The sequence below is a fragment of the Trichoplax adhaerens genome, genomic scaffold (assembly GCF_000150275.1).
Source record: "Trichoplax adhaerens TRIADscaffold_6 genomic scaffold, whole genome shotgun sequence".
Lineage (NCBI taxonomy): Eukaryota > Metazoa > Placozoa > Uniplacotomia > Trichoplacea > Trichoplacidae > Trichoplax > Trichoplax adhaerens.
Genome location: NW_002060948.1, coordinates 5,419,882 through 5,445,204, shown reverse-complemented (window position 1 = coordinate 5,445,204; position 25,323 = coordinate 5,419,882). Strand labels below are relative to the sequence as shown.

Below are 25,323 nucleotides of genomic sequence, written 5' to 3'. Positions count from 1 at the left end.
TAATGTAATTATGATGCTTCGGCTACCTTGGACATCCTCATTAAGTATAACATCTTACTCAATAGTGACGGCAAATCGAAGAGCAATTGCTTTGCAAGTCAAGTACTCGTATGGTTATGATAGTAGCGATTAAATTACCATTCGCTTTCTGCTTAATTTATTGAAATAGAATGGCTGGTCAATGGCCTAGTATATTTGTACTGTCTATGCTCTACTTGTACGTGGATGTTGCTGTATTATTAAGGCATATAGTTGCAGACTATTAAGTACCAGATAGAAAAGTATCTATCCAGTAATATGAGCTTAGCTTAATGCTGTCAATGACATCTTTCGATTAAGAGAAAAAATACAATTGTGATAATAACATCATATTGTAGTTTATAGTAATAGTGTATTTTACATCTACACATTGACGTACATACGTATACGTGAAGATGATCAACTTCTACAAACAAATGATTGCATAACATGAATTTTCACAGAATTAAGTAAGAACTTTGCTAAATCAGTCTCCTATCCACGATTTAACACCATGGCTAACTTGCGCGATTAATCGAACGGTTATCGTGAACTTGCCGTTGTTGATGCCAGTTTCATATTTTACCCATTTTTAGAGCCTAATCGCCAATCAACTAATCCCATTGGTACTACTAGTAATCCTTCAAGTAATGCTTCTTCAGCAACTAGTTCGATTATCCCGCAATTGGATTTCAGCTCTATTCCAGTCCCGCAAACAAGAGGTCACCAAAGTAGTTCCCAGTATGCTAGGCCAACATCAGCCGTTGGCGCTTTAGCTGGTAATAATACAAATATACTACCGCCTCAAATGACTAGCAGCTCTAACCGTTCGCAAGCGGCCGTTCCACAATTAAATTGGAATTCTATTGCCATCCCCGAGAATGTTCAACAAACTCAAAGTCAGGGTAGAGCTACTGAAGCGGAAATGATGCGTCAGGCATTACTCAATGATCCACGAAAACTAGCCATCTTGAAAGAACGTAATCCTAATTTGGCCGATAACATTCATAATGCATCCAAATTTGCACAGATAGCTGAAGAACAGCATCAACAGATTGCCGAAGAACAACTGAAAACTATACGTGCTATGAATGCTGATTTATTTGATCCGGAAGCTCAAAGACATATTGAAGAATTAATTCATAGACAGAATATCAATGAAAATATGGAGGGAGCAATGGAATATAACCCAGAAGCTTTTGGCCAGGTAAGATTACTAATATTCTTGGTTGTAATAACAATATTCTCCATCACTGGCAGCCTCAGTTTTAGGCTCAAATAATGTACATTGCAGCACAATATGCAAATCGATTCACTATGGCATACCAGTGCTCACACAAGTAGATTAATTAGTATCACAATTTTATTTTTAAATGTTAAATGACTACTCATTTCCAGATCATACTACACACGTTATATGTACATCATAAAAATCAATATATTAAGTATTTCTTCAATATGATTATCTTAATCTCTACGTTATTTTTAAGATTGAAAAGTGAGTATTAAAAGGTCAAATTCGTTGGTAATAGGCAATATTCTACCACTAAATAATTGCGTTCTAATAGTGATAACCTGTTTCAACTAACTGGCGTATTTCACAATCACTAGGTAACCATGTTATACATTAAATGCAATGTGAATGGATATCCGGTCAAAGCTTTTGTTGATTCTGGAGCTCAACATACAATCATGAGTGAAAATTGTGCTAAACGCTGTAATATTGTGCGCCTAGTTGACAAAAGATTTCGTGGAGTAGCTGTAGGCGTCGGCAAACAAGAGATAATTGGTAGAATTCATATGGTAGATATTCAAATTGAAGCAGATTTCCTTACATCATCATTTTCTGTGCTTAAAGACCAGTCAATAGATATGTTACTAGGACTGGATATGCTAAAAAGACATCAGGTAAGATTGTTTTAGTACTTAATTAGCTCTACAGATAAAGTTGATACAAGCTTCTAAATTGATGTTTTTTGCTCTGCTTGCATATTAACGTCAATCACCATACCAAATTATGTTGAAACATATTTTGTAATTCCATTTTACTGGTTCTACTGACCTATTAGTGCTGCATCGATTTAAAGGAAAATATTTTAAAGATTGGTACGACTGGTACATCAACACCATTTCTACCTGAATCAGAGTTGCCGGATCACGCTAAATTAATCTCGCAAATGCATTCACCAGATGGAGTCGAAGGCAGCAATATTGGTGGTAGTAGCTTTGGAAACTAGTGTTGTCTGATAGTTAAACGATCGTATTACAATTTTAAACTTACACTAAATGTGTCAGTAGAATTCTTCGTATGGTTATTATTTGGATTTCGTTTAAATCTAGCCTAGTAATCAATGTAAATTTCATACAATTTTGATTTATTTAAGTGCATTACTGTATGATCAATGCTATAAGGAATTAGGGTCATATCGGGAATTTTGAACTTTCTTAATTATATATTATTAGTTGGTTGATTGATCCTCAAATAAAGCAAGTAACAAATTCAGTTATAAGCTATTTATGTGCTGCATTCCTTTCTTTACTGATTTAGTAATAACGTGCATTTATGAATGACTTCTGTTTAAAGTCTTTTCGGATACATATTTATAAGGTGACAAATTCTTAATAATTACATAATATTACATAACGGACAAATATAGTCATCTAGCTGATACAGTCATCAGGATCGATAGGGATTAAATTGCTATTTCAATTTAATGTGCCGGTACTGTAGTTTAATCTTAGCTTGCTTTTCTCGTTAACTCTGACTATTTATGGTATTACTACTGAAAAGTTTGGCCAATATTACGTGCAATAACGAGCAATCTAGTATAGTGACGCGATGGCTATCTAAAAGTTCTATTATTGCAATCATATACAAATAACTTCAAGTAGAAATTGTTGTGAATGTCGTTTTATTAACGTCGAATTAATAAAAAAAAAAAACAGTTAACAAATAATGTTATATACAGAAAGTAAAGTTTTGTTACATGAAGCAAAAATTGTAATATTATTAGGTCGATCATGGAAGCAGATTCGCGAGAATCTGACTCTAAAGTTTATCTTCCTTATTATATTTCATGTTTATCAGTCGATATGTTTGCTATCATCCAAATAGCAAACTAATACGATATAAATGTATGTAAAATTGAAGTAGGTGCATTTAAAAACATTGATATTTTTTAAAATTAGCTATACCAAAAGTAATTATAGGCTTGATAAAACGGCTTGAAACTGCGTAAAAAGCATGTAAAAAATTTTTCTAAATGTTCTTCCTGTTATTAGAAAATCTTAAATTTAGATTCAAACTGGAACTATAGAATTGGAATAAGTTAAAAATTCTATTACCATTAGCCGTAAGGATTTACATAAATTCTTTAATACGTACAGATCGAGACAATTATTTTAGCATTGCTGATTTTTTCTCATCTTAAAAATGTCAGCAATAGAATTTAATTTAATTAGTTAAAAAACAAAGAGCTATTGGATTATTAACATTATAATTCTATCAATCACAAATATAAAGTTAGTAAGTAGGCAGTTATTGCTATAGCTTATAAATACAATAGGCTCAAACTATTTTTCATTGCAATCTTCACTAATACTGCCGCATAAACATGTACACATCTCAGTAGATATGTTTTCATTTCAAAATGATCTAAATCAATCGATTTTGAATTCTATCTTAGAAGTAAAAAATTAAACCTATTCATTGCGCAATTAACAAATTGAATCGTAGTAAGTCTTCATTATCGCTTGCCATCTCAACTCTTAACTGTACTATCTCAACATTGTTTACAGTATAATATTATTAAAGAGAAATTTACGATTAGAAATAACAATGTAAGAAATCAATTATCTTTAATTTATATTATTTAAAGTTATATCGATCCTGCCATCGATAGTAAAATTCTTGCAATAATTTTCTTCTCTTCCTATTTAAAAGTTGGCGTAAACGGCAGCGATTAGAAGCCCATGCATGCCATGATCCTAGTACCTGTAATTGTATTTCCCAAGTCATTAGTATGAATAAACTTGAAATTTTGGAATTCTATACAATATTCTTAACTCCAAGTTCGAAATAAATATACTGTATATGAAGTAAACGCCTAACAATGTTACAACTAATTTTTAAAAGCATCATAAGAAAGAGGAAGAAATTACCTTGCTTAGCAACTGTTTATTATCCTGCTCGACGAAGAGATTAACAACCCGTATTCGAATAAATAATCTCCTCCACTGGCTCCAAGCATTATCCAGTAGGCATAGTTGTCGCTATAATAGTTAGTAAAGGAAGTTTGTCAAATAACGATAACAAGTGAACTTACTATCAACATTAAATCTATTCCAGAGTATCCAATTTGATGATCCAATTTTAATATTTTAATTAATCCTGAAATCGTAATACGTACCATTTTTTTCGCTTTTATCTGATTTATTGCCCTTGTTTTCCAAGATAAATAATATTTGATTAATAATTGGCGCTTTTCCATTTTAAGTTGATTTCTTTCCACGTACGACTGCTTCCAATCAATAAAGTATTCTCTACTACAAGTTAATGTGTAAGAAAAATTAGTTAAACTTGTATAAAATGATAATTTTAAAACAACTAAATAGATTCTTGTACCTTAAATTGCTATAGCTTTGCATTAAAGCAGTCGTTAATAAAGCCTAGAAGTTTTGATCATCATGTAGAATTAATTAAATTAGTATGATTATCATAATATCTTTATCTTATATGGCATAAGTGATCGCATATTTAATTCAACATGCTTATTACCTCAAGCTTAGCAGATTTCTCTTGTAACTTCTTACTTTGGACTTTCATGACATTGAAAACCTGCAAAAATTAATTATAAGATGGAAGAAATGCACAGCGTCCGTATTGTTTATAACAGAGTTGACGAGTAAATAAGTTATACTGATGCCTAAGATAGAACTAAATATAAATACTATATTTCTTACCATCATTAACTTTTTTTTTATATGAAATCGATCTGCTCGACATTCCAAGGCGTTTATTTTAAATTCATGAATTACCATTTGCTTTAACTTATCCTCACGTTTCTGTTTAAGTATTGTTACAGCAGTCTTTGCTTTCACAGCAATCTTAAATTGCTCTTTCCATTTCATAAATTGCTGCTTCAACTATAAGTGCAAAATTTGAAACATATCCAAATATATTAAAAAACTTCAGATAAATAGCAACGACAATTAACTTACTAGAATAGGCCAAAATAATATCTAATGCAGTATTATCTACCCTAAAAATTTTAGCAATCTAGCATCGTGGTCAGACATATATTCATTAAGTAGTTTAGACATGCAATTTCAAAAGTCGTAATTTCGTATAGTAACATAATAGAGGGATTTAATCTGTTAATTTAAAGTAGTACTTTGAGAATTTCTAATATAATGTTAACTAAACGCACCCTACGATTTGCAATTTGTTGCTGGATTTGTTTAATGTTGCTCTTTTCTACTTTCTTTGCGCCGCTATGCTCCAGCCAAGGAGTCCAAATTCTATGTTTAAAAAAATACCTCATAGTTAGGACTAATTCATCCTTTTACTTAAAAAAATGTCTATTAAGGATTCACTCTAATTAAGGCACTATTCTTTTAAGATAGATGAGCTAGATCCAGAAATAGTACATATTGCCTTACTTCATCATCAAGTGTTGCTGATAATGTTTTATTGCAGATTGGCTGGCTTTAGTCGTTTTATTCCAGTAATAAAATGTCAATTGAACTTGGCGAGAAATTTGTTCTATTTTATATTTCTGACTCATATTTCGACATGTTTTCACTTCTGCATTATCATTAAAAAATATAATAGTCAGTATGATCGTTATTCTGTTTTACTGCTATAATAAACTAAACTAAATTTATTCAATTCTGTAATTATTCTTATTACTTATAACGATATGATAATAGGATGCCTCAATCGATCATATTAGCATTACATACTTATGACGTATTGATGCCACTTGTAAAATATGGTTGATAACTTTGAATACTTTACAACCTAGAATAAAGATTTATTGTAGAATTTCTTAGTATTGCTACTATATAAATCCAAAGCAATACTTGTATTCGTCCAGCCTTATTGCATAGGTTAAAAGTACCTCTTGGCCCTTTCTTGTCAATCTTTCTTCACGGAAGCGCTTCATCCATAACTTAAAATGCTACGATAGAAAGATAAAATCATTATGTAAGAATATATTAACCAATTTTTACGACTGCATACTTCATATATAATCAAAAAGAAGGTAGAACAATATCATACTTTGGCTTGACATCTACGGATTTGCACCACTTCTAGTCGCTGATAGATTACTGCTAATCTCCAATTTACCAAAGTGTTGCGCAATGCTATGGAATCCTTCTTTTTTGAAAAGTCTTCCAGAATCAATTTGCATTTATTTACTTGTTTTAGAGCATCTTTCCACACAACGAACGCTTCTTGTATCTGTAAAGTCGTAATAAATATCCCAGAATACGAGTGTTATATGACGAATGAATAGTATATTAACCTTTGCTTTGATTAGACGTTATATAGTCATAAACAGTTACCTGATATTGGTTTCTTTTACAAATAAGACTATTTATTTTCATTTTCTTGGTTTTAATTTCAGAAGTGTACAATTTCCAAGCATGAAAGATTCTAAAGATTGCAATTATATCACATGCTAATTTAATAGCAGAAAACCCATAATCAAGTAGAATAGTCTCTTTATTTTAATCAAGGAGATTTGTAGAATTTTATTTATCCTCCATTTGGTAACTACGTGTAAACACTGAAATAATGCTTGTACCTTTTCGTTATCATTTTCTTGCACCTATTTTTACTAAACCACATTGTTCGCCATCGATAAAATATTCCTTTCATCAATTTTCGATCCAATGAAGTGGAAAATGCATTAGCGGCAGCGTTCATGTCTTTAACATCTGTATTATAAATAAAGTGAGTATCAGTTTATAAAATTATAGCCGTTTATGTTGAAATCCAGCTATATGCTATTTTGATACGTTTAATAGAACTAAAGCAGCCTTACCTCGGCCTGCCTTATACCAACTTAGTATATACACTCTCAGTAGACTAATTTTGCTCTGTAGGTTTCATAGAAAATTGTGTATATTAATTTAAAAGTTAGCCAGAGATATACTATCAGATATAAGTAAAGTAATAGATTTTTGTAAGAAAAATAATCATTTATGGGTTAGGTACAAACCTTCCTCAATGATTGATATTCTTGTGTCCAAATATCGTAGTACTGACGATGCAAGAAGCCAAATTATATTTATTAATATTGCACTCACGCGTAATGTTACACGACATTAAGTATAAAGTTCTGTATTGCTACATACTAGTTCATTATAACGTAAGTAAACACTAAGCTACATAGTTCTAATAGCCTCATTTAGATATAGCTAAAGTGAATTTTCGAGTTAATATGTGGTCAGTCCGTAAATCCAGTCAAATATATAATACCGATAACCTTATAAAAATATTTACAGAAACTAGACACCACCGATACATTTAATTTTTAATCTGTGAAACTTATTCTACCTTTTTCATAACCATTTTTTCACAATATCGATTTTTTCTTATTTCCAATGCGTGCATCCGCAATGCGATAAAAGCATCGTGCGCTACTTTCATTATTCTCTTATGGCAATTATTTTTGACTAATTTTTCCGTTTCATGAGCATTCTTCCAAAGAGTCAGCGCCTTTTTTAACTGAAATTGTAATTGCAAGTATTAGAATTATGTATTGGATCGACGATCTATAGGAATACTTATTAGATAAAATATATAGGCAGTAGTCATAGCTATATGCTATGACTTACAATTATCAAAGGACACTTACCAGCTGGTTTACAATTTGTTTCCGCAATTGATCTTCTTGCTTCCTGAGTAAGGCACGCTTGTGAGCAACTTGATGCCAATTAATTAATACTCTACTAATTCAAATGTTGGAAAAATGAATGACAAAACGTTTAATTAATTGTAGATGATGTTATTATAAGAAAGTAGATATATTGGACATACTTTTTAGCTAAGTTGTTATTGTAATGTTGTTTAGCTCGAATAGAGTAATTCCACTGATTAATCCATCTTTGAAAATATCTCTTTCTTTTCAAGCCTTGTATATGGCTATAGTACTCCATGGCTATTTGCTTTTGCCTTTTACTTTCTATTTATTTCATATATAGATAAAATATAGTTATAAGTATTATTGCATTCTGATAGACATTATAAAGGGCTTCAAAAGAAACATAATCAATGTAACTACCATCCGCAAAATTTTAATGACGCGTTACTAAAAATCTATATCTAAGCGTGATCGTACCTGCTGACCACCATCTCCAAATTTTCATGATTTTTATCATATTATTTTTATTTATCGCCTATAAAATAAAAAATAGATAAAGCATCCGGTGTCAATCATACTGCCGTAATCATTAAATCAGATATAAATTTATTTCAAGATTCATTTCTATGTTGTCAAAGAGTGAATTCCAAATTTTGCTATATATTAATTTTACCTTTCTGTAAAGATTATTGCAATTTAACGTATAGATTTCCATATCTTACCTCTTCCATATTGCGACTATCCACTTTAGAATTAGCGCTAAATCGCCAATGATTGAAAATTTTCCTTAGACAAGTTCGTACTATGAAGTCATGGCATAAATTCTCTCTGTCTTTACTCTTCTGGAAGCTCGTAAACCAATACTTGAATTTACTAAGTTTCAAATTATAAATAAGGATAGAATGCAGTATTTAGATTATATATTTGATCGATATGATAGTATTAGAAATAGTTTATATGCCAATAGTTATATTAGTAGATTCTCCTTCTCTTTATAGGCCGAGGTGAGAATGTAGTATTAAGATTAAAGACTATTACCGATCGATACGGCAGTATTCGAAATCGTTCATAAATCAATTGTTAAATTTACTAGGGTCTATGTTACAAAATGTTGCTAGAATATGATATTTAGACTAGTGACCGTTATTGATTTATATGATAATAATTTCTTACAGGAATAGCCCATAATTCTTTGTTTAAATTTACTACATTTTATGTCAACACTTTAAAACAGATTTTAAGACTTTTAGTATCGTAATTAATATTGATCCTTATTACCTTTTACATAAGTTTTCTTCATAAAATTGACGAGCAAATTGTTGGTGTTTGGATGCACTCAGCCAAATATTGAACGAAATTCTTAATTTCCTTTTATGGCAGATTTGCACAAATTTTCTTCTGGTATCTTCTAATTGCTTATCTTTAGCTACAGAATTACGCCATACAAATAAAACAAGTATTGGTTACGTAATCGATTGAAACAACGAAGTAAATCATATCTACATATTACAATTATTTTATGCAATTAAAGGAGCAAACATATAAGACATACCTTCTACTATTAATCCTAATTTCTGGAATTGATCTTCATATTTTTGCTTGCTAGATGTCTAAATAAGAAAACATGTATAAGCAATTGATTTTTTTAATAAAAAATTTGTATCTGTTATAATAAAAATCGGATTATAGCGAAGATCATTTTTTACCGTTCTTCTAGAGATATAAATTCTTTTCCCAATTTTACATACCCTTTCAAGCCAATGGATAAAGAATCGTTGTATGAGAAGGCGTTGATGGAGTTGCATCGCTAACGCCTGTCGGTCTTTCTTATGTGCTCGATATTCTTTATATTTATATAATTGCATTAATGCACTTTCCATCAGCAGAGATTTCTATATTTTGATAATATTGAATCTATAATTAATAATTGGCTGCATGCTAATAAATAGAATTTGCCAACTAACTTGTAATCTACTAGCTTGTACACTTTTTCTGTAAGCTCCCTTCCATCTTAGAAAGAATTCTTCCAATCTATCATTATCGTTTCCATCGATAATTTTCTTCAATATCTCTTGACGTTTACTCTGTACATCAATAAATGAGCGCCATTTCAGATAAGTATCTTGAATAATTTTTTCTCTCTTTTCTTGGCTGATAGGGTGACTGTAGGATCGGAAAGCAATATAAAGAAGAAGAAAATTTATCAGAAAAGCCATCTGAATTAAGATCATCAAATATAATATCCTAAATTTAAAGCACAATTTAAAGTAGAAGATACGGAGAGCATGATATGAAGCTAATATTAACCACAGATCTTTCGGTTGAAGCTTCTAATTATTATTACTACAACTAGCTAAATATCTAAGCCGAAAGGGCATCAAAGCAGGAGTGATACTAAACCACTCTACATTTCAAGACTTTTCTATCCATAAGTTATTACATTATCAGTTATTTGCAATAATCCGATCTAATATGCGATACAAATCAAAATTAATGAAGGTAAAATACTTGGTAATTCCATAGCAATGTATAGTATATGTCTATGTAATTATTGTCGGTATTGAATATATATTAAGATGATAGATCTACGTGCTTATAGCACTGCAATATATATTTATATATTTGTATTATTTGTATGTTAAAATTACTGGTAATCATATTTACTACTTTCCGTTGACAAATTTTAAGAAATTTGTAGAGCAGGCGTTTGTTATCATTCTTCATTACAAGAATAAAAATGAAAACGTACAATTTCTCAGCAATGAGGATGTAAATGCAGAAGAATATCATGAGCAATTCATAGTATGGTTACAGTACCTTTTGAGAATGTAATTAAATTTATTTGGCTTCCTTATGGTGCCGCGATTTCTAAGTTGAGACTGTTGATTTAATCCATTTAGTTGTAATCGACGAATATCGTTAACGTTTCTTTCAGCAACTATCTTTTTCTTGATATCATCTATCGATGGCTTTGAATCAGTATATGATCTCTTTTTTGTCGGTGTAACTAAACTAGATAAAGATGGATTACTCTTTAACTCTAAAAGTGATCGCCCACGATGGCGTAAACCTATAAGTGGATCATAATATCTTTGATTAAGATCCTCTGTAGCCAACTGGATACCGGAACTTTCACTACCTAAACTATCACGCTTGAGATGCATATCCACTAGTTGATATTCGCTATTTATATCAGGATCATTTTTAAACTCAGGGCTACTATCATCATGATGACTATTATGCAGATTAGATGCATAAGGAATATTACTGCCATTGCCATAATCTTGATATTCAGGCCAATGATTAATATCATATACATGGTCTCTTTCAATTGGGCTATTCTCACTAGTGCCTTCAATACTAGAACCTTTACCGGTTTCTTCATCCATTTTGCTATCATGTTGGCTAGACTTCTTTGAATAATAGCGATCAGTCATTTGAGCTATATAATTAAAATGCTCACCCTCAGTAGTATCATTACGATATGCTCGTATAAGTATATCTGGCGATATTTCCGAAGTACTTTCAGAAAGTGCATTTTCGTCACTATAAGATGATAACATCGTATTAGTAAACAAGGATTGCGATCGATCTGTTAAATAATCAATATAGGATCCAAATTGATCGATATTTGGATTGTTATTGGGGGTAACAGTTTCAACGGATTGTTGTGATGAAATTTCTGATTCATCTTGCTGACCACGTTGTGCATTTTCGTGATGGTAAGAATCGATCAGGGTTTGTTGCTTATTACTTTTCGCTTGGTGGTTAATGAAGATATCGGAGTCGTTGTCATGTAGTCCTTCACTATAAATAATCGGGCCGCCAGGCTTTGAGGAGCTAATGCTAGAAATATCCCCAGAATAAGCATCTGCATGTGTGCAAACGCTGCTACCATCTTTCGTTTCATGCTCTGAGTGCTTTAGACCTGATCCATCGCTATTTTGAGATGGCCAACTGTCGATACTATGTGTTCTCATTAAACTTTGAGTAATTGTCCAAGTTGGTATATCTAAACTTTGTCTTTGATTTAAATACATTCGAGCTTGAACCTCGCTATAATCATCATCAACACGATCTGTCCATAATTCTGCAACATCCTCATATTCAGTTGTAATAATGATTGGTAAACTCATGCCTCGTGTTGCTTTTCTCTTAGGAATATCATTTTGATCTGATAGCAAAGGATTATCAATACTGTCAGGTGTTTGCTCTTTTTTCTTATCGTAATTAGAACGAAGGCAAAATTCATTTTCCGATTGGCAACGATGAAAAGGTGGTGGCATGAATTTAATAGCGCCAGTTTTGGGGCTCATGCGTTTTAATATATATCTTGTGGGAGTATTTTTTATGGATTTAAAACTTTGTTTCATGTTTTCATCCAACAAATTAGATATATCAGCTTTCCTAATCGCGGACTTTTTAACTTGTTGATAGATTTGCAGGCTATCAGTAATACTTGTAAAATATAAGGGATGTAACTTTGGATGTTTCGTTAAATTATTGTTTTGTAATTGAAATTCTTTATATTCCAATACTTTGGTAGCAATATCGTGCCATAGGTTAAAATATCGCTTTAAATGTTCACGATTAGCATTTTCCTTGTATCCGCTGAAAAATTAGAAATAATTTGAAATTAATGGCAATTGGAAATTGGATAATTTATTTCAAGCGCATAATCTTTTCTACTCTTAGATAATAGAAAGATAGTGTTATTTCCCCTATGTGTCTACTACGTCATCCAATGCACTCATATAAACTACCATTCGCCTAATCTATGAGAATAGTGACTATAGGATATGTATGTACGTGGACAGTATATGCTTGCACATAATCGACATCACAAGATCTACATTATACTATCTAGTAGTAATTTAAATGTACTACGATTAACACTGTCAGTTGCCTATAATTGCTGTACAGTAGGTATATCATAGGTCTATTTTAAGTAAAATTACTTTCTACCTTTAGTATTAAAGAAATTTATCATTTTCTCCTATACTATAGTAGGTAGTAAAACATCAAAGATATCTAAATAAATAGAATTCTGAGGGAAGACATAGCACAATACAGTTAATATATTTTAAATCTTATGCAGGCTATGCTAGCTTGAGTAAGATTGTCTAATTTTACTCAAAATACTAGTATATACAGTATACAATATTAGATTACTATCGGAATATAAGTAGTGCAGTCAAAATCTCCTTACTTAGCCATTTTATAGAGTTTATAATAACGAATCCAGGCGTAAAATTTTGAACTTAACGTTTCCCAATCTTTGTATTTCTTATTGAATTTTAGTAACCAAAGTTTAAAACTACTTCTTAGTAATGCTTTTTCCCGAGCCTAAGAATATATAATAAAAGAGATCGTTAATAAAAAATGAGATTGCAATAATTGCTAACATCAATTCATGGAAAAATTAATGCTTTCGACTATTAATAATTTCTTAAATTTCAATTACCAATGTCGCCATTTTTACTTCTAGTTCTTGATTAATATTTTCAAATTTAGATTTCCACTGTCGGAATATTCGTTTCGTTCTTAAATTTCGCCCATATCGATCCATAATACTGGGATATTGATGTGAATAATACATCTCTAGTGTAGAATAAATAAGAATAGTTTCACCCCCTTAGATAGGAATCAAAATTAATCGTTAAATCTAATTAGTTAATACTCCATATTATTGATTAATCAGTAGTAAGTAAATTATACCTTTCCAACGATTGAAAACATTTTGTAATTTCTTCGATTGTACTTTATTAAGAAATTGATCAGACAACTGCTTCGTAATGCATTTATCCCTAATGTTCGATTAAGTAAGAGGTTAAAATAGCTATAACAGGTTATCATATTTTGTAAAACAGATAATGTGCATTGATATAATGTTAAATGTAATGAATAACTGGAGCATTCTTACTTCCATGTATGAAAGATATTTTCTTTTTTTTGTCTTTGATATAAATCGTATAAATCTTGATGTTGTTGACGTTGTTTAATAAATAAATACCATCTATCGAAAGCTCTGTTTCGATTTTTGTAAGAATAATAAGCAATGATTATTAATAAGCATAATCAAGTTATCAGTGGCAAAAACAAGTGCTATGATATCTGATTTTACAACTTATTTGTTAGGATAAAAAATATATTATAAATTGATAAGTGATAATTAGCAAAATCTTTAATTAGTATAATTTTGGTATCCTGAATTTCATTATCAATAAATCATAATCATTGGATAATAAGCTTGCAATTCCATGAAATATTTCTAACTTTCACTATAGATTAGTTACATAATAGTAGACCTACTTGTTGACTATTTTTCGGTGAACTCTTGCTAATAATGGAGCAATCAGTCTTGATCGATACAGCTGTAGCCTCCATTTATTAAATATATTACGAGTAAGTTGATGATTTAGTATAAGGCGACCTCGTTGAATGCTCTGCTCTCGCATTCGAATCTGTTCATAAGCTGCACACCAGCGATGAAAGGAAGCTAAAAATATTAAAGTAAGAAAAATAAATAACAATAGGACATATATAATTTGCCGATATCAAATTATATCCATCTGAATAAGGGAATGATGATGATTACAGCATACCTTGTAGCATGACATAGCGACGATGGGATTGAAAGTGTTCTGCTTCATCCTTTAATTTTCTCCTTTCCAGTAATTTCAACCATTTACTAGCAGTTTTCCTAAAGAATGCCCAGTAACGTTCAGGATCAATTAATTCTATACTTTTACTTCATTTTACTCTACCGTAGCTACATTTCTATGCAAAAGCATATTTCTATCATATCGTCACTAGTTTTCTACCTGATCAATCTTTGGCGTAATTTCTGTTTCACAACTTGACGTAGGAAACGATTTTCTAATTTTTGTTTCCATAATCTTAAGACGGACATCATTTGTAGACGTTCGATCGATGTTACAGCAGCTATCTGACATTGTCTAAAATGAACGAGCATGAAGTAGATTTCAAGTTGATTAGGATAGTTTGACAAGATGAAAAGTTAAAAAATGATTTAGAACAATTTAAAATATGATGGGGTACCTAAGATCGCCCAAGACTCTTGTATTTTGTTTCCAATGTAAAAAGTACATTCTTAAGCGAACTAATTTTAGACGTTGAATGAATTTTTGACGAACGGTCCATGTTTCGATAGCATTTTCTCTCCATTTTAGCAGTATTCTTCTTTGCAGACACTATTAGAAGAAAATATGAGAAAGTTTGCTTGTTGGATGATCAATCGAAATATCCAATAACAAATGCAATATTGCTGAAATAAATTCTACGTATTAGGATAGTGCTAATACCTTTTTGCCCTTATTTTCTGCTAGTTGATGGAGGTGTAGTTTACTGTGGTATTTAATAATCCATACATTTATATATTTCCTAAAATTATTGTAAAACGATTATAAGATACCAATTTTTAGTACATTCATAATGCTGATAATTTCGTTTCTTCTGTTCTTGTATAGATTAAAATAACCTTATGTTTGTAGTGTTTATACATAATATAACTAAGAATTTTAATAAGTTCTTACTTCATTAATTTTGTATGGCAAGTTTTATCAGCCATTGCATCCTTGAATTTCTCTTGCCATCTACGTTTATTAAGGATAAGAATTTTTATGGATTATGTTACTTTGACCAGCATATATACTGGATAGTAAAGGTAAATATGCATTTCAATGTCTCTATTTTATTACCTGCTTAACATGGACTGAACCAGAATAATTTTACGGTGTTCCATAGCGGTACTATTTTGATGGAGGTGGTAAGCCCTAATTTGAAGTAAATCATTTAAAAATATTTCAATTTTATAACATTGCTGCGGTTTATGCTAATTTGCGAATTGGATATTTAGTAACAGTGTAATATATCAATTAAGCTGCATGCTATCGTTTATATAGGTTACCTTGAATGTTGTGCCCAGTCATGCCATTGCTTTAAATATTTACTGAATGATTTGCATCTGTTGAGGATAGTTATAGATCTTAGAAATTAATAACTTGTAATACTAATGATTACTTAGCGAAACTTTCATAGTGATATTTAAAAATATTTTGATATTGGGATTAGGAAGTGTTTAGGTTAGATTGTAAGATATAGACAGTATCTGCAGAGAATAATTTAAGTTTTATAGACTGTCTTTCTATTGCCGACTTTCGCTAGCATACATATAGCGTAAATAAATATCATTAATATTTGATAGTTTATTGATTCGAATCGACTGCAATATTAAGATATTGGATATACATGAAATGGGAGTATGATTTCTTTTGTTATGGGTACGAAGTAACTAAAGGAGATCTTTAAACGGAAAAAATTAGATTTTACTAAGTTATGTAGTCTACTTTTGGAATATGATTTATTTTATTAGGAGTAAGAAGCAACTGAATGAGATCGTAGAAGTGAATACTTTAGTTTACTACTGCTGCGTGCAATTTACATTTTCTCTCTTAACTCCAATTGCTAAGACTACAAGATTTAGAACTAATTGTAATTTGACTTTAAACTATATTTTATATCTGTATTAAAACACTTGCAATTTAATGCTACTGACATTACGGTATTAGTAAAAACGAGGGTATATTTTATCTATAATCCCAGTTACATTCAATTTTTTATAGAAAGCAATCCGGAAATTTAGTTGACGAATAAATTACCCTATTAAGGTAAAATTAATGTAACGAATATCTTACTTGTAATAAGTTTTCGCCTTTTGATGCCTTTGAAACGATTCCTTAATTAGTGGAAATATTCTCTTTATAGTACTTTCTTCTCGAAATATTCTAATAATTTTAAAATATAAAGCTTTGAACAATATTCTATTTCCAATAAGTATGTAGTACATTTTTGTGCACTAATAAATGACTGAAATAGAATCACACAGTCTGTAAACCATGACTGTAGAACATGTAGGGATGTAAGCTTTCGAGATTGAATTTTATATTCACCTAGCAACTTCGTTTTGGCGTTTCTTAATCCTTTCATTAATTATAAATGTTCTCCAATCATTCCAATGTTTCGATAAGAGGGTTATCCTTAAAGAATTGAATTTAAATAATAATTACTGGCTGTAATTTTATTAAAAGATTGCTTCAGATAAAAGTCATAAGATACTCTACTATATTCGTACATAAACCAAATTACAGCAAAAAATTAGGTTTAGTGGCGACTCAAATATACTTCTAGCTATTTCCAATATTATGATTACAGATAAATTCTAACAAAAGTTGGTTAAAATCTTATTTTAGCTGTCTCTAATATCACAATCACTGTCAATTCTAAAGAAGCTTATTGAAATTATAAGTGCCGACTCAAATATACAGTATATCAATATTACAACCAGAATCTAAAGGATTATATTAAATTATTAGTGCCGATACAAGTTTATTTTTAACTATCTCTAACATCAAGGTTATTGCCCAACCTAAGGCTATATTTAAAATATTTGTACAAGTATTTGCTCAGCTATCTCTAACATCATGAGTATTGCTCAGTTTAAAACTGTATTTTTAACTATTAGTACAATATCTATTTAACTATCTCTATGCAACGGTTGAGCCCAATTTTAAGCTACATATTAAAGTATTATTATGAGTATCCACTTGACTACCTACAAATTTTGATTGCAGCTAATTGTTTGATTCCATTAAACAATTTTTTAACTATCTACAAAATCATTATTTCACTCAATTCTCAAGCAGTCTATTCAGCTTACTTGTAATGTAAAGAAGAGATCTTCAACGCTTGCCCTTGGGAAAACTTTGCTTTCCATATCTTATAGGACGTAATGAGTACCTGTCTTTTATAATTATTTTTTAAAATGGTTGCCCTGGAAATAAGACAAGAAAATTTGTTTCAGTTTAATAGGATCAATAACTACCTTACTTCTGTATTTAATGCAATCGAAATAAATAAAGTTTATTGTAAAAATGAGATGCAGGAAAATTGTGGAAAGCTTTCTTATAAAAGTAATAATCACTGTTTCTAAAGCATCTGTTGATTAGCTCAACTTTTTTTTACGAAAAGCTATTGCTGGTTATGGAAATGCTACCTTGCCGATGTAATGACAAACTGTCGCCAGGAAGAAAATGCTTGCCGAATCATGGTATAGCGACGATCAGCATATCTCTTTTGCCACTATTGAATGTTTAAGATAGAGATGAAAATGATTCAATATAGCATTTTCCTTCTTACAAAGCAAATATACAGTTGTGATAAATAAAGGATAATTAGATCATCCAAAGGGTATAGTTCAAGAATTACCGTTAGCCAAGACTTTTCTAGGATTCGTTTATTTACATGTCTATGATGAATATCTAGTTTTTCTTTATCACACATTGTTAACCAATGCCAACTATTAAATCCATGGTTTAATAGATGAACTCTCCTTAGTTTATCCGCTAATAATTCCTGAACAGGCCTTCTTAAGCGCCAAGCACGGAAGCATTTCGACAAAAGATTGCGACGATAGTGTTGATTAACTCTATCAATATCGATGTGTGTAGATATGAAATTTAGAAATGACTATGAGGTATTTCAGTACGTTTGCCTTTTATAACTTTTATGCTGTCTAGATATTTAAGGTAATTTTAACAACTTTAGCTTTAATACGTGTATGAGACATTCATACTGAATACTTGCATATGCACTATGAAAGCTCAGCTTACTTTTGACTAGGTAACGAATAGCTAAAAGTAGCAGTTGTAATAAACACTTATTCGATAGTTATTGTTGCTAATAAATGGAATATGGGTATTTCAATATATTTAGCGTTTCTCTATTTTGTAATATTCAAGAACGGGGCAGCTATGGTAAATCAGCACAGAATATTGTCTGCAAGACGACATTATGATTTAACTCAATTTTAAATCACTTTAAGTTGAATACATGTAGATGTATTACTATGAGGGGTATGCTGTTTAAAGCCTAGTTTATTCTTTGGTAGATCAATCTTAATTGAATGCTGCTGTATTTAGTTCCTTTATGAAAGAATCTTGCTAGTAGTGAATCGAAAAATTATCGGAAATGAAGAAGCATGATACTATCTTATTGATCGTGAGGAATCGTCCTGATTATCCAAAAATTGATAACAGTGGTTCTTAGATTATTATTATCACCACGACTGACCTCTTTACAATGGAATATTGATGCTTCTTTAACGACTTTATTAATCGAACATTTAAATACCAAAGACAGAAATACCGAGCCTAGTTTTTACGGTAGAAGAAGAAATCAATAGGAGTCAATATTCCTATTCAATCGATAAATGGTGAGAATAGGCCATGCCTATACAACAGTTAGCACCCTGTTTATCCTATCTTGATACTTACCAGAGGCAATTTTTTTTGCTGCTCTACGATATTAGGAGTAATCCGTCGAACAATCGTTAGAGCCCATCCTGCAGGGCTAGAATATTGGCTACTGAGATTGATATAGTGGTTGAATTTATCTGGTTTGTCGTTTTGGATTAGATAGGAAGACAGATTAGAGTTTATGCTATCGTTATTCAGAGATTGTTGAAGATCTCTATCGTAATGCCATGATGAGGATGTTAATCCTACTGGATATTCTTCGATATTGCTTTGACGGGAGTAACTGTATAACTAGTAAGAGTTGAGAGGTAAAGCTTTATTTGATGTTACATCAGTTGAGAAATAAAATGGCCATATACAAGTATAACAATCGAAGGCCACAGAGATTTTACATGTGTACATTATTACGCACAAAACGGTTGAGTATCAGGTAGAAAAATGATTTTACAGTGTTTTATGCCCTATTTTAACAGGTTTTAAGTTTATTAAAAGTGGAAATTGTATACTGATACCAGATCGCAGCAGTTCTTTTTAAAGTAGTATGGTAATTTAGCTTAACTACGTGGTAACTGTTATGGCGCACGACAATTTAAAAAGGTAAGGTATTAGTATGTCGTAGCGTATCCTCACAGGATATTCAGAGAACTTGTATATAAGATTAAATTGCTTGAAATGAGTCTCCAATGTCTTTAACTTAGCTACTCGCTTGCCGAAAAAGCATAAAAGTATAGAGATAGGTATGTTAACGAACTGCTTCTAGCTATACTGGATGATATGTAAATAATATAACCAGTCTAAACAGGGTAAGTTAAGTTAAGATATTGAAAACATTAAGACTGAGATATCACTGTTTGAAAAATGGGCAAAATTGATCGATACTTATATAAACTTGAAATAAAAACGAAAATAATAACGACATATTATTCTGTAGTTCTAAGATCGGAGTTTGATCTACTTGATATTATCCATGAATTACAATCAAAGAATCATAATAAAAAATTAGCTATGAAGGCAAAACTGAAATCCAAAATGTATCTACTTAAAGTCTGTCAGAGAGTGGGGATGAATCTCTGATTAATTGGTACAAGAGTAATAGAACTTTTCGTTTAAAAGTCTATGAAATTACGATCAAAGAGTGGGCTAAATGGATCGATACTCATGACCTAGTAACCTTCAAGAACGAGAATAATCATGATAGCTATTCTGCACTTACAGGGTAAGAGTATATTCTACTTGATATTATCAGTAAAGTACAATCGGGAATACTACTGTAGTATCATGATGAAAAATTAACTATTTAATGGTCAATTGAATTCCAAAACGTATTTATTTAGAACCTACGAGATTGTGAATCCATCTTCATGAATTAATATGACTGGAGAAATTGAAGTTTCCACTTAATAGAAAATTGAAGCTTACCTTTTTTACTTTCCTTTTCAATATCGATCGATTTTGCTTGGATCCTTGATCGCTATCGGAAGGTACATTGGTGGTTTTATTTTGACTTGTGTGATTAAATAATTTATGGAAACTATCATGATCGTTCATGCTATAGAAAAGATTAGTATTTCTATTGGTATCTTGATGATTCGAATTTGGATCGTATAATGTTAAACTATGTGATTGAGATGGTTTAGAATGAATATCGGATTTTCTGCTACTACGGCTACTACTACGACTTATACTATCGGGCTTAACTTTGGACGAAAACGATGATGCCAAAGGACTATTTGTTTGCTTGTGTTTTGTTGATGGTTGTTTTGAAACAAAATAAGAAAGATATTTATCCGGTATTTTAACTGGTCGTCGAGGGGAAATGGTGGATGATGTCGTCGATGATGAATTTTCCCTCCAATAGAGGCTGTCTGTAATAGCATCCGACAGTTGTGCCATTTCTTTCCGCTTTTTATCATTGTTAATCGATGATGATGGGGTTTGATGTCGGCTAGTATGGCGGTCTTGCGATGCTTGCAAGGAACTGTCTAAGATTCTGGTGTCGATATTGGAACTTCTAGCGTTTGTCGATCTTTTAGTGTAGCTAACATAATTACTCTTACTGCCACCATGATTATAATTGAAATCTGACGGTAAAATATCATATACAATAGCGTTAAATTAAATCAAGAAGGTTATATTTCAAATTTAGCTCTACCGATCTGACGGTAAAAATATCGTATGCAATAGTGTTAAATTAAATCAACAAGGATATATTTCAAATTTAGCACTACCAATCTGACGGTAAAAATATCATATGCAATAGTGTTAAATTAAATCAACAAGGTTATATTTCAAATTTAGCACTATCAATCTGACGGTAAAAATATCATATGCAATAGTGTTAAATTAAATCAACAAGGTCATTTTTCAAATTTAGTACTACCAATCGCTTTCAATTTTGAATTGCTTCTTTAAAGTGACTAGATGCAGCAGTTATCGGGCAATGTTATATTACGAATTGCAATATCGTACCTCCAAATATGAGTCAATTCACAAACTATCGGCTAATTTTATACTATTAAGTAAAAGTAACATTACAGTATCTTGTCTCCAAAATGTGACTAGATCCATCAACTATCACCTAATTTGATGATGCTATATGGAAATAGAAATTGTTGTATTTTGCCTCTAAAATACGACAAAATTCACAAGCTATCCGATAGTAAAAGGTAGAATAGTATAGTCAATAGTAAGAGTGGACAGTATCGTGCTTGAATTGTGCTGGTTAATGATAAATAAAAAATTACTTGCCTTGAGATGATTTCAGCCAGGAATCTAAATCTTGACGATTTTGTCTATTGCGAGTATTGAGTGTGATCTAAAACCACAATGATAATACCTTTAGCTTATCTAATATCGCCTAATTAATAAGTAGAAGTTGGCAGCATATTAAGGAAAAAGAAGCAGACATCTGTAATTACCTTCGGCGGATCCATCCTGGCGATAAAATGATATCAATATGCTATTTTATCGTCCTGCTTGCCATATTTCTTCCTACCGTCTGCAATTCAATAACAACATGGAAATGAAAACCAGTCAATTACGTCAATTTCATCATGGACATTGCTACTCCTTCGACAATTAACTTCCTCGCCATGTTAACTTTATTATTATGGATCACGGAAACTATTCACTTGTATCTAATATGCCAATTTATTTACTTACTTACTACAGCAATAATATACGCAACTCGAATAGCACTTCATGCATGTTATAACTTAATTCAGTGCCATTTAGGCCATTTCTGTCGATAAAGGGCAACAAATTGAAAGTCTGAAGTTAATCGAACTCTTTGAAGAAGTGGTTATTGACTAGATAGCGAATCGATAAGTTTAAAATAAACTATTTTACTATGCTTTGTAAGTGGTATCATTAACTACATTGAATAGTAACTATGGGATATATTAAGTGAGAATGCTGGTCTTTCGTGGACTCCAACTGTTCTATCAATGAGTGACATGATGAGTAATTTTTTCCATGTCCTTTCTGTTTATTTCAATCTACCGTACAACTGCTACGATAATAACGAACAAATTAATCGTTTACAATATAACGAAATTGAGATATCATCATCTTGCGAATCTATTCGAGAAAAAAATTTCATTGTCCAACCATGTATACTCCAACTAACTTCACCAATACAATCTAAATTGAATTTATGGCGGGATAGAATCTAATTACTGTAAAATAGCGTATTTAATTTCTTCAATATGTCCTTTTTAAAATCCATTTCACTCTCGGCTATTTTATAAGCTTATTCTACGTGTCATGTTGAAGTGAAATAAAAGTTAATATGGAAAATATCAACTTAAAAGAGGATTAGAATTAGTTCACAGACTTTGTTAAGATGGCGTCGTTCTCTTGAAACAATATACACGCATTATAGTCATTCTTAAACAAGGCTATTAACATATTGTATAATATGTGGCTACCTGAACAAGATGTTCATCAATTCTAATTTTAAATCATCTCATGTTCAATTGAGTCAAGGTAATAAAGTAAATAAAGTACAAAGTTAATTACCGATAGATGATAAATGAATTGGAAGATTTCTTAGAATGTAAGATAGCACTAACGTTGATAGCAGCAGACTCTATTTGAAGAAAAAATCACTGGAAAAGAGGATCTCTTTTGCACTAAACTAGCGACTGCTACAATTCCATAAGCGAGTGTTCATTCCCGCCTATTCTACTCTATTTTTTGAAGCCGTAATATTTAATAAAGAAAAATTGGACCACTAAAATCATAATTAATTGACTTTGAAGCCGGCTTAGCGATAGTTTTAGTAGATGAAAAGAAAGCTAATAGGAAGCAAAAAAGAAAAGAACATACGATAGGCAATGGGAAAGCCAGCATTAAAAGCGGAGGACAGCAAATTAGGAAGAAGAATGTCAAAACGGGTAGGAAAGTTCAAAATAGGCTGAGCTTTAATCAATTTTATAGATGATTTATTAGACTAACGCCATGGTAGTACCTGCTAATCAACATCTCATGATCGGCTATGAGATACTTTAAATATGTAGTTAACCGCAAATTACTCTAGGTTCAATTCCGTATTTGTCATTGAAATGGTCATGGCGATTGGACTGTATTGATGCTGTCGACTCGATAGGGCAACGGTATGATCAAGTCGTTTAATAGTAATTTTAGTTGATTATTAGCTTTAATATTCCACTTGAATAGGTAAAATAGTATAGGAACTTTTTCCTTCCATTGATCAAGCACTGACTGTGATATTATATTGTTGAACGAATTAGTTAACCCAACCCTCTAATTGCATGTGTCAAGACGAATCATTGACGAATAGGCATAAGTAGAAATATCATTTTAATAACTTAATATTCCAACGGAGGGGTACAATTAGAGAGGACATTCAATAAATTCCCATAGGGCACGACTATAATTTGAACAATATAAAAATTATGCCCTATAGCTTTGTCTTGACACAGTTTATCCTTATTATTCTTAACAGAGTTGTCAGTGCCATTATCAAAGGTAGAAAAAGCCGTTTCGTTCTGATATCGACGACTAAACTGGAATAGAACTTGGGGTTATTGTTGTTCATGGCAACTTTTGTTCTCTTCAGTAATTATTTTGAACCTCCTTTCTGAGGAATACGTATTTGTTGTGATTTGTAGCTATTCATGTATCGAACAGGATAAGGCGAATAAAAAAAAAGTGCTAATGTTGTATGGCAGATTTTCATGACAAAGTAAAATGGGATAATCGACTTTTGATAATAGATCCATATTGCATTTCTGTTCAATGTTTTACATCGCCGACTGGCTTCTATAAGAGGGTCATTTGATAGGGAATGAGATTATTGATAAATTGAGTTTAAGAAAGGTTTGATAGATTTTTTATTTCCAACATAATGTCTACCTGCATGATAGTCTATGTATTTGTCTATATCGATCATGTCATGAATGGCATTTATTTGCTACCTCCTACAAGGAACTAAAATTAGAATGATTAATCTCTTTTCAACGAGATCGGCGTTCGCTTTATTCTTTTAAATACTACAATGATTAAAAAGTAGATAGAGCACAGATCAATAACATCTGCTTCTATAGATACAGTATCATCTTGTTGATAGGATGGATGGAGGCCATCTATTTTTTTGTGATTGTTAATTACAGTGTTGTCTAATCATCTAATTAAGGCTAAGTTTGAAATAATCCCCTATCTAGAAGGACAATCACTTTCAATCTGAGCGTAAATGTCGATAATCCTACAGCGAAAGCCTTTACAGATTGAATAGCTATCCAATGATGAAGCTAAAAGAAGCGATAGAAAAAGAGTCATTCTACAAATATCTTCATCTCGATGGTATATTTGTAATTGAAGAAAGGGGTCAATAATAATTAGGAAGTCACAATGATCAGTCAATAAGAAACATGTAACTTGCTACAGGATTGCATTAATGAAGTGATGACAAAGGATAGCGTCTCTTGTCTACAGTTTTAAATTGGCATGAAAGATAATTTCTATCCCAGAGTTTACTGTGGTTAAGATAGAAGATCAAGTAAAAAATGAAGGGATATCATCAGTTATGATTATATTACAGTATGTTATCTTAATAGAAGTCGTGGTCAAGG

At 31.3% G+C, this 25,323-nt stretch overlaps 2 protein-coding genes across 2 annotated transcripts; both read right to left on the bottom strand.

Annotated features, from left to right (window-relative positions):
• Window positions 1-3,886: 3,886 nt before the first annotated feature.
• TRIADDRAFT_57722 (uncharacterized protein) lies at window positions 3,887-18,254 on the bottom strand (the record flags this gene model as incomplete). The annotated part of the gene is made up of 42 exons (XM_002113454.1): window positions 3,887-4,012; window positions 4,180-4,290; window positions 4,428-4,563; window positions 4,643-4,686; window positions 4,796-4,855; window positions 4,981-5,163; window positions 5,448-5,538; window positions 5,680-5,824; window positions 5,983-6,040; window positions 6,141-6,200; window positions 6,302-6,484; window positions 6,589-6,679; window positions 6,831-6,963; window positions 7,071-7,125; window positions 7,248-7,289; window positions 7,586-7,756; window positions 7,887-7,980; window positions 8,069-8,213; window positions 8,370-8,427; window positions 8,615-8,765; window positions 9,171-9,318; window positions 9,445-9,502; window positions 9,641-9,784; window positions 9,857-10,055; window positions 10,710-12,503; window positions 13,102-13,238; window positions 13,357-13,526; window positions 13,611-13,699; window positions 13,816-13,920; window positions 14,205-14,391; window positions 14,498-14,595; window positions 14,717-14,851; window positions 14,955-15,106; window positions 15,218-15,296; window positions 15,449-15,508; window positions 15,614-15,688; window positions 15,823-15,879; window positions 16,610-16,699; window positions 16,865-16,951; window positions 17,632-17,745; window positions 17,968-18,053; window positions 18,180-18,254. The coding sequence occupies 42 exons, from the start codon at window positions 18,252-18,254 to the stop codon at window positions 3,887-3,889; spliced, it is 6,276 nt and encodes a 2,091-aa protein (XP_002113490.1).
• Window positions 18,255-18,868: 614 nt separating this feature from the next.
• On the bottom strand, window positions 18,869-22,161 carry TRIADDRAFT_57721 (uncharacterized protein; the record flags this gene model as incomplete). Its single annotated transcript, XM_002113453.1, has 6 exons — window positions 18,869-18,913; window positions 19,247-19,519; window positions 20,648-21,309; window positions 21,807-21,853; window positions 21,973-22,043; window positions 22,147-22,161. 6 exons carry the CDS (start codon window positions 22,159-22,161, stop codon window positions 18,869-18,871), a joined length of 1,113 nt encoding a protein of 370 aa, XP_002113489.1.
• Between the last annotated feature and the right edge of the window lie 3,162 nt (window positions 22,162-25,323).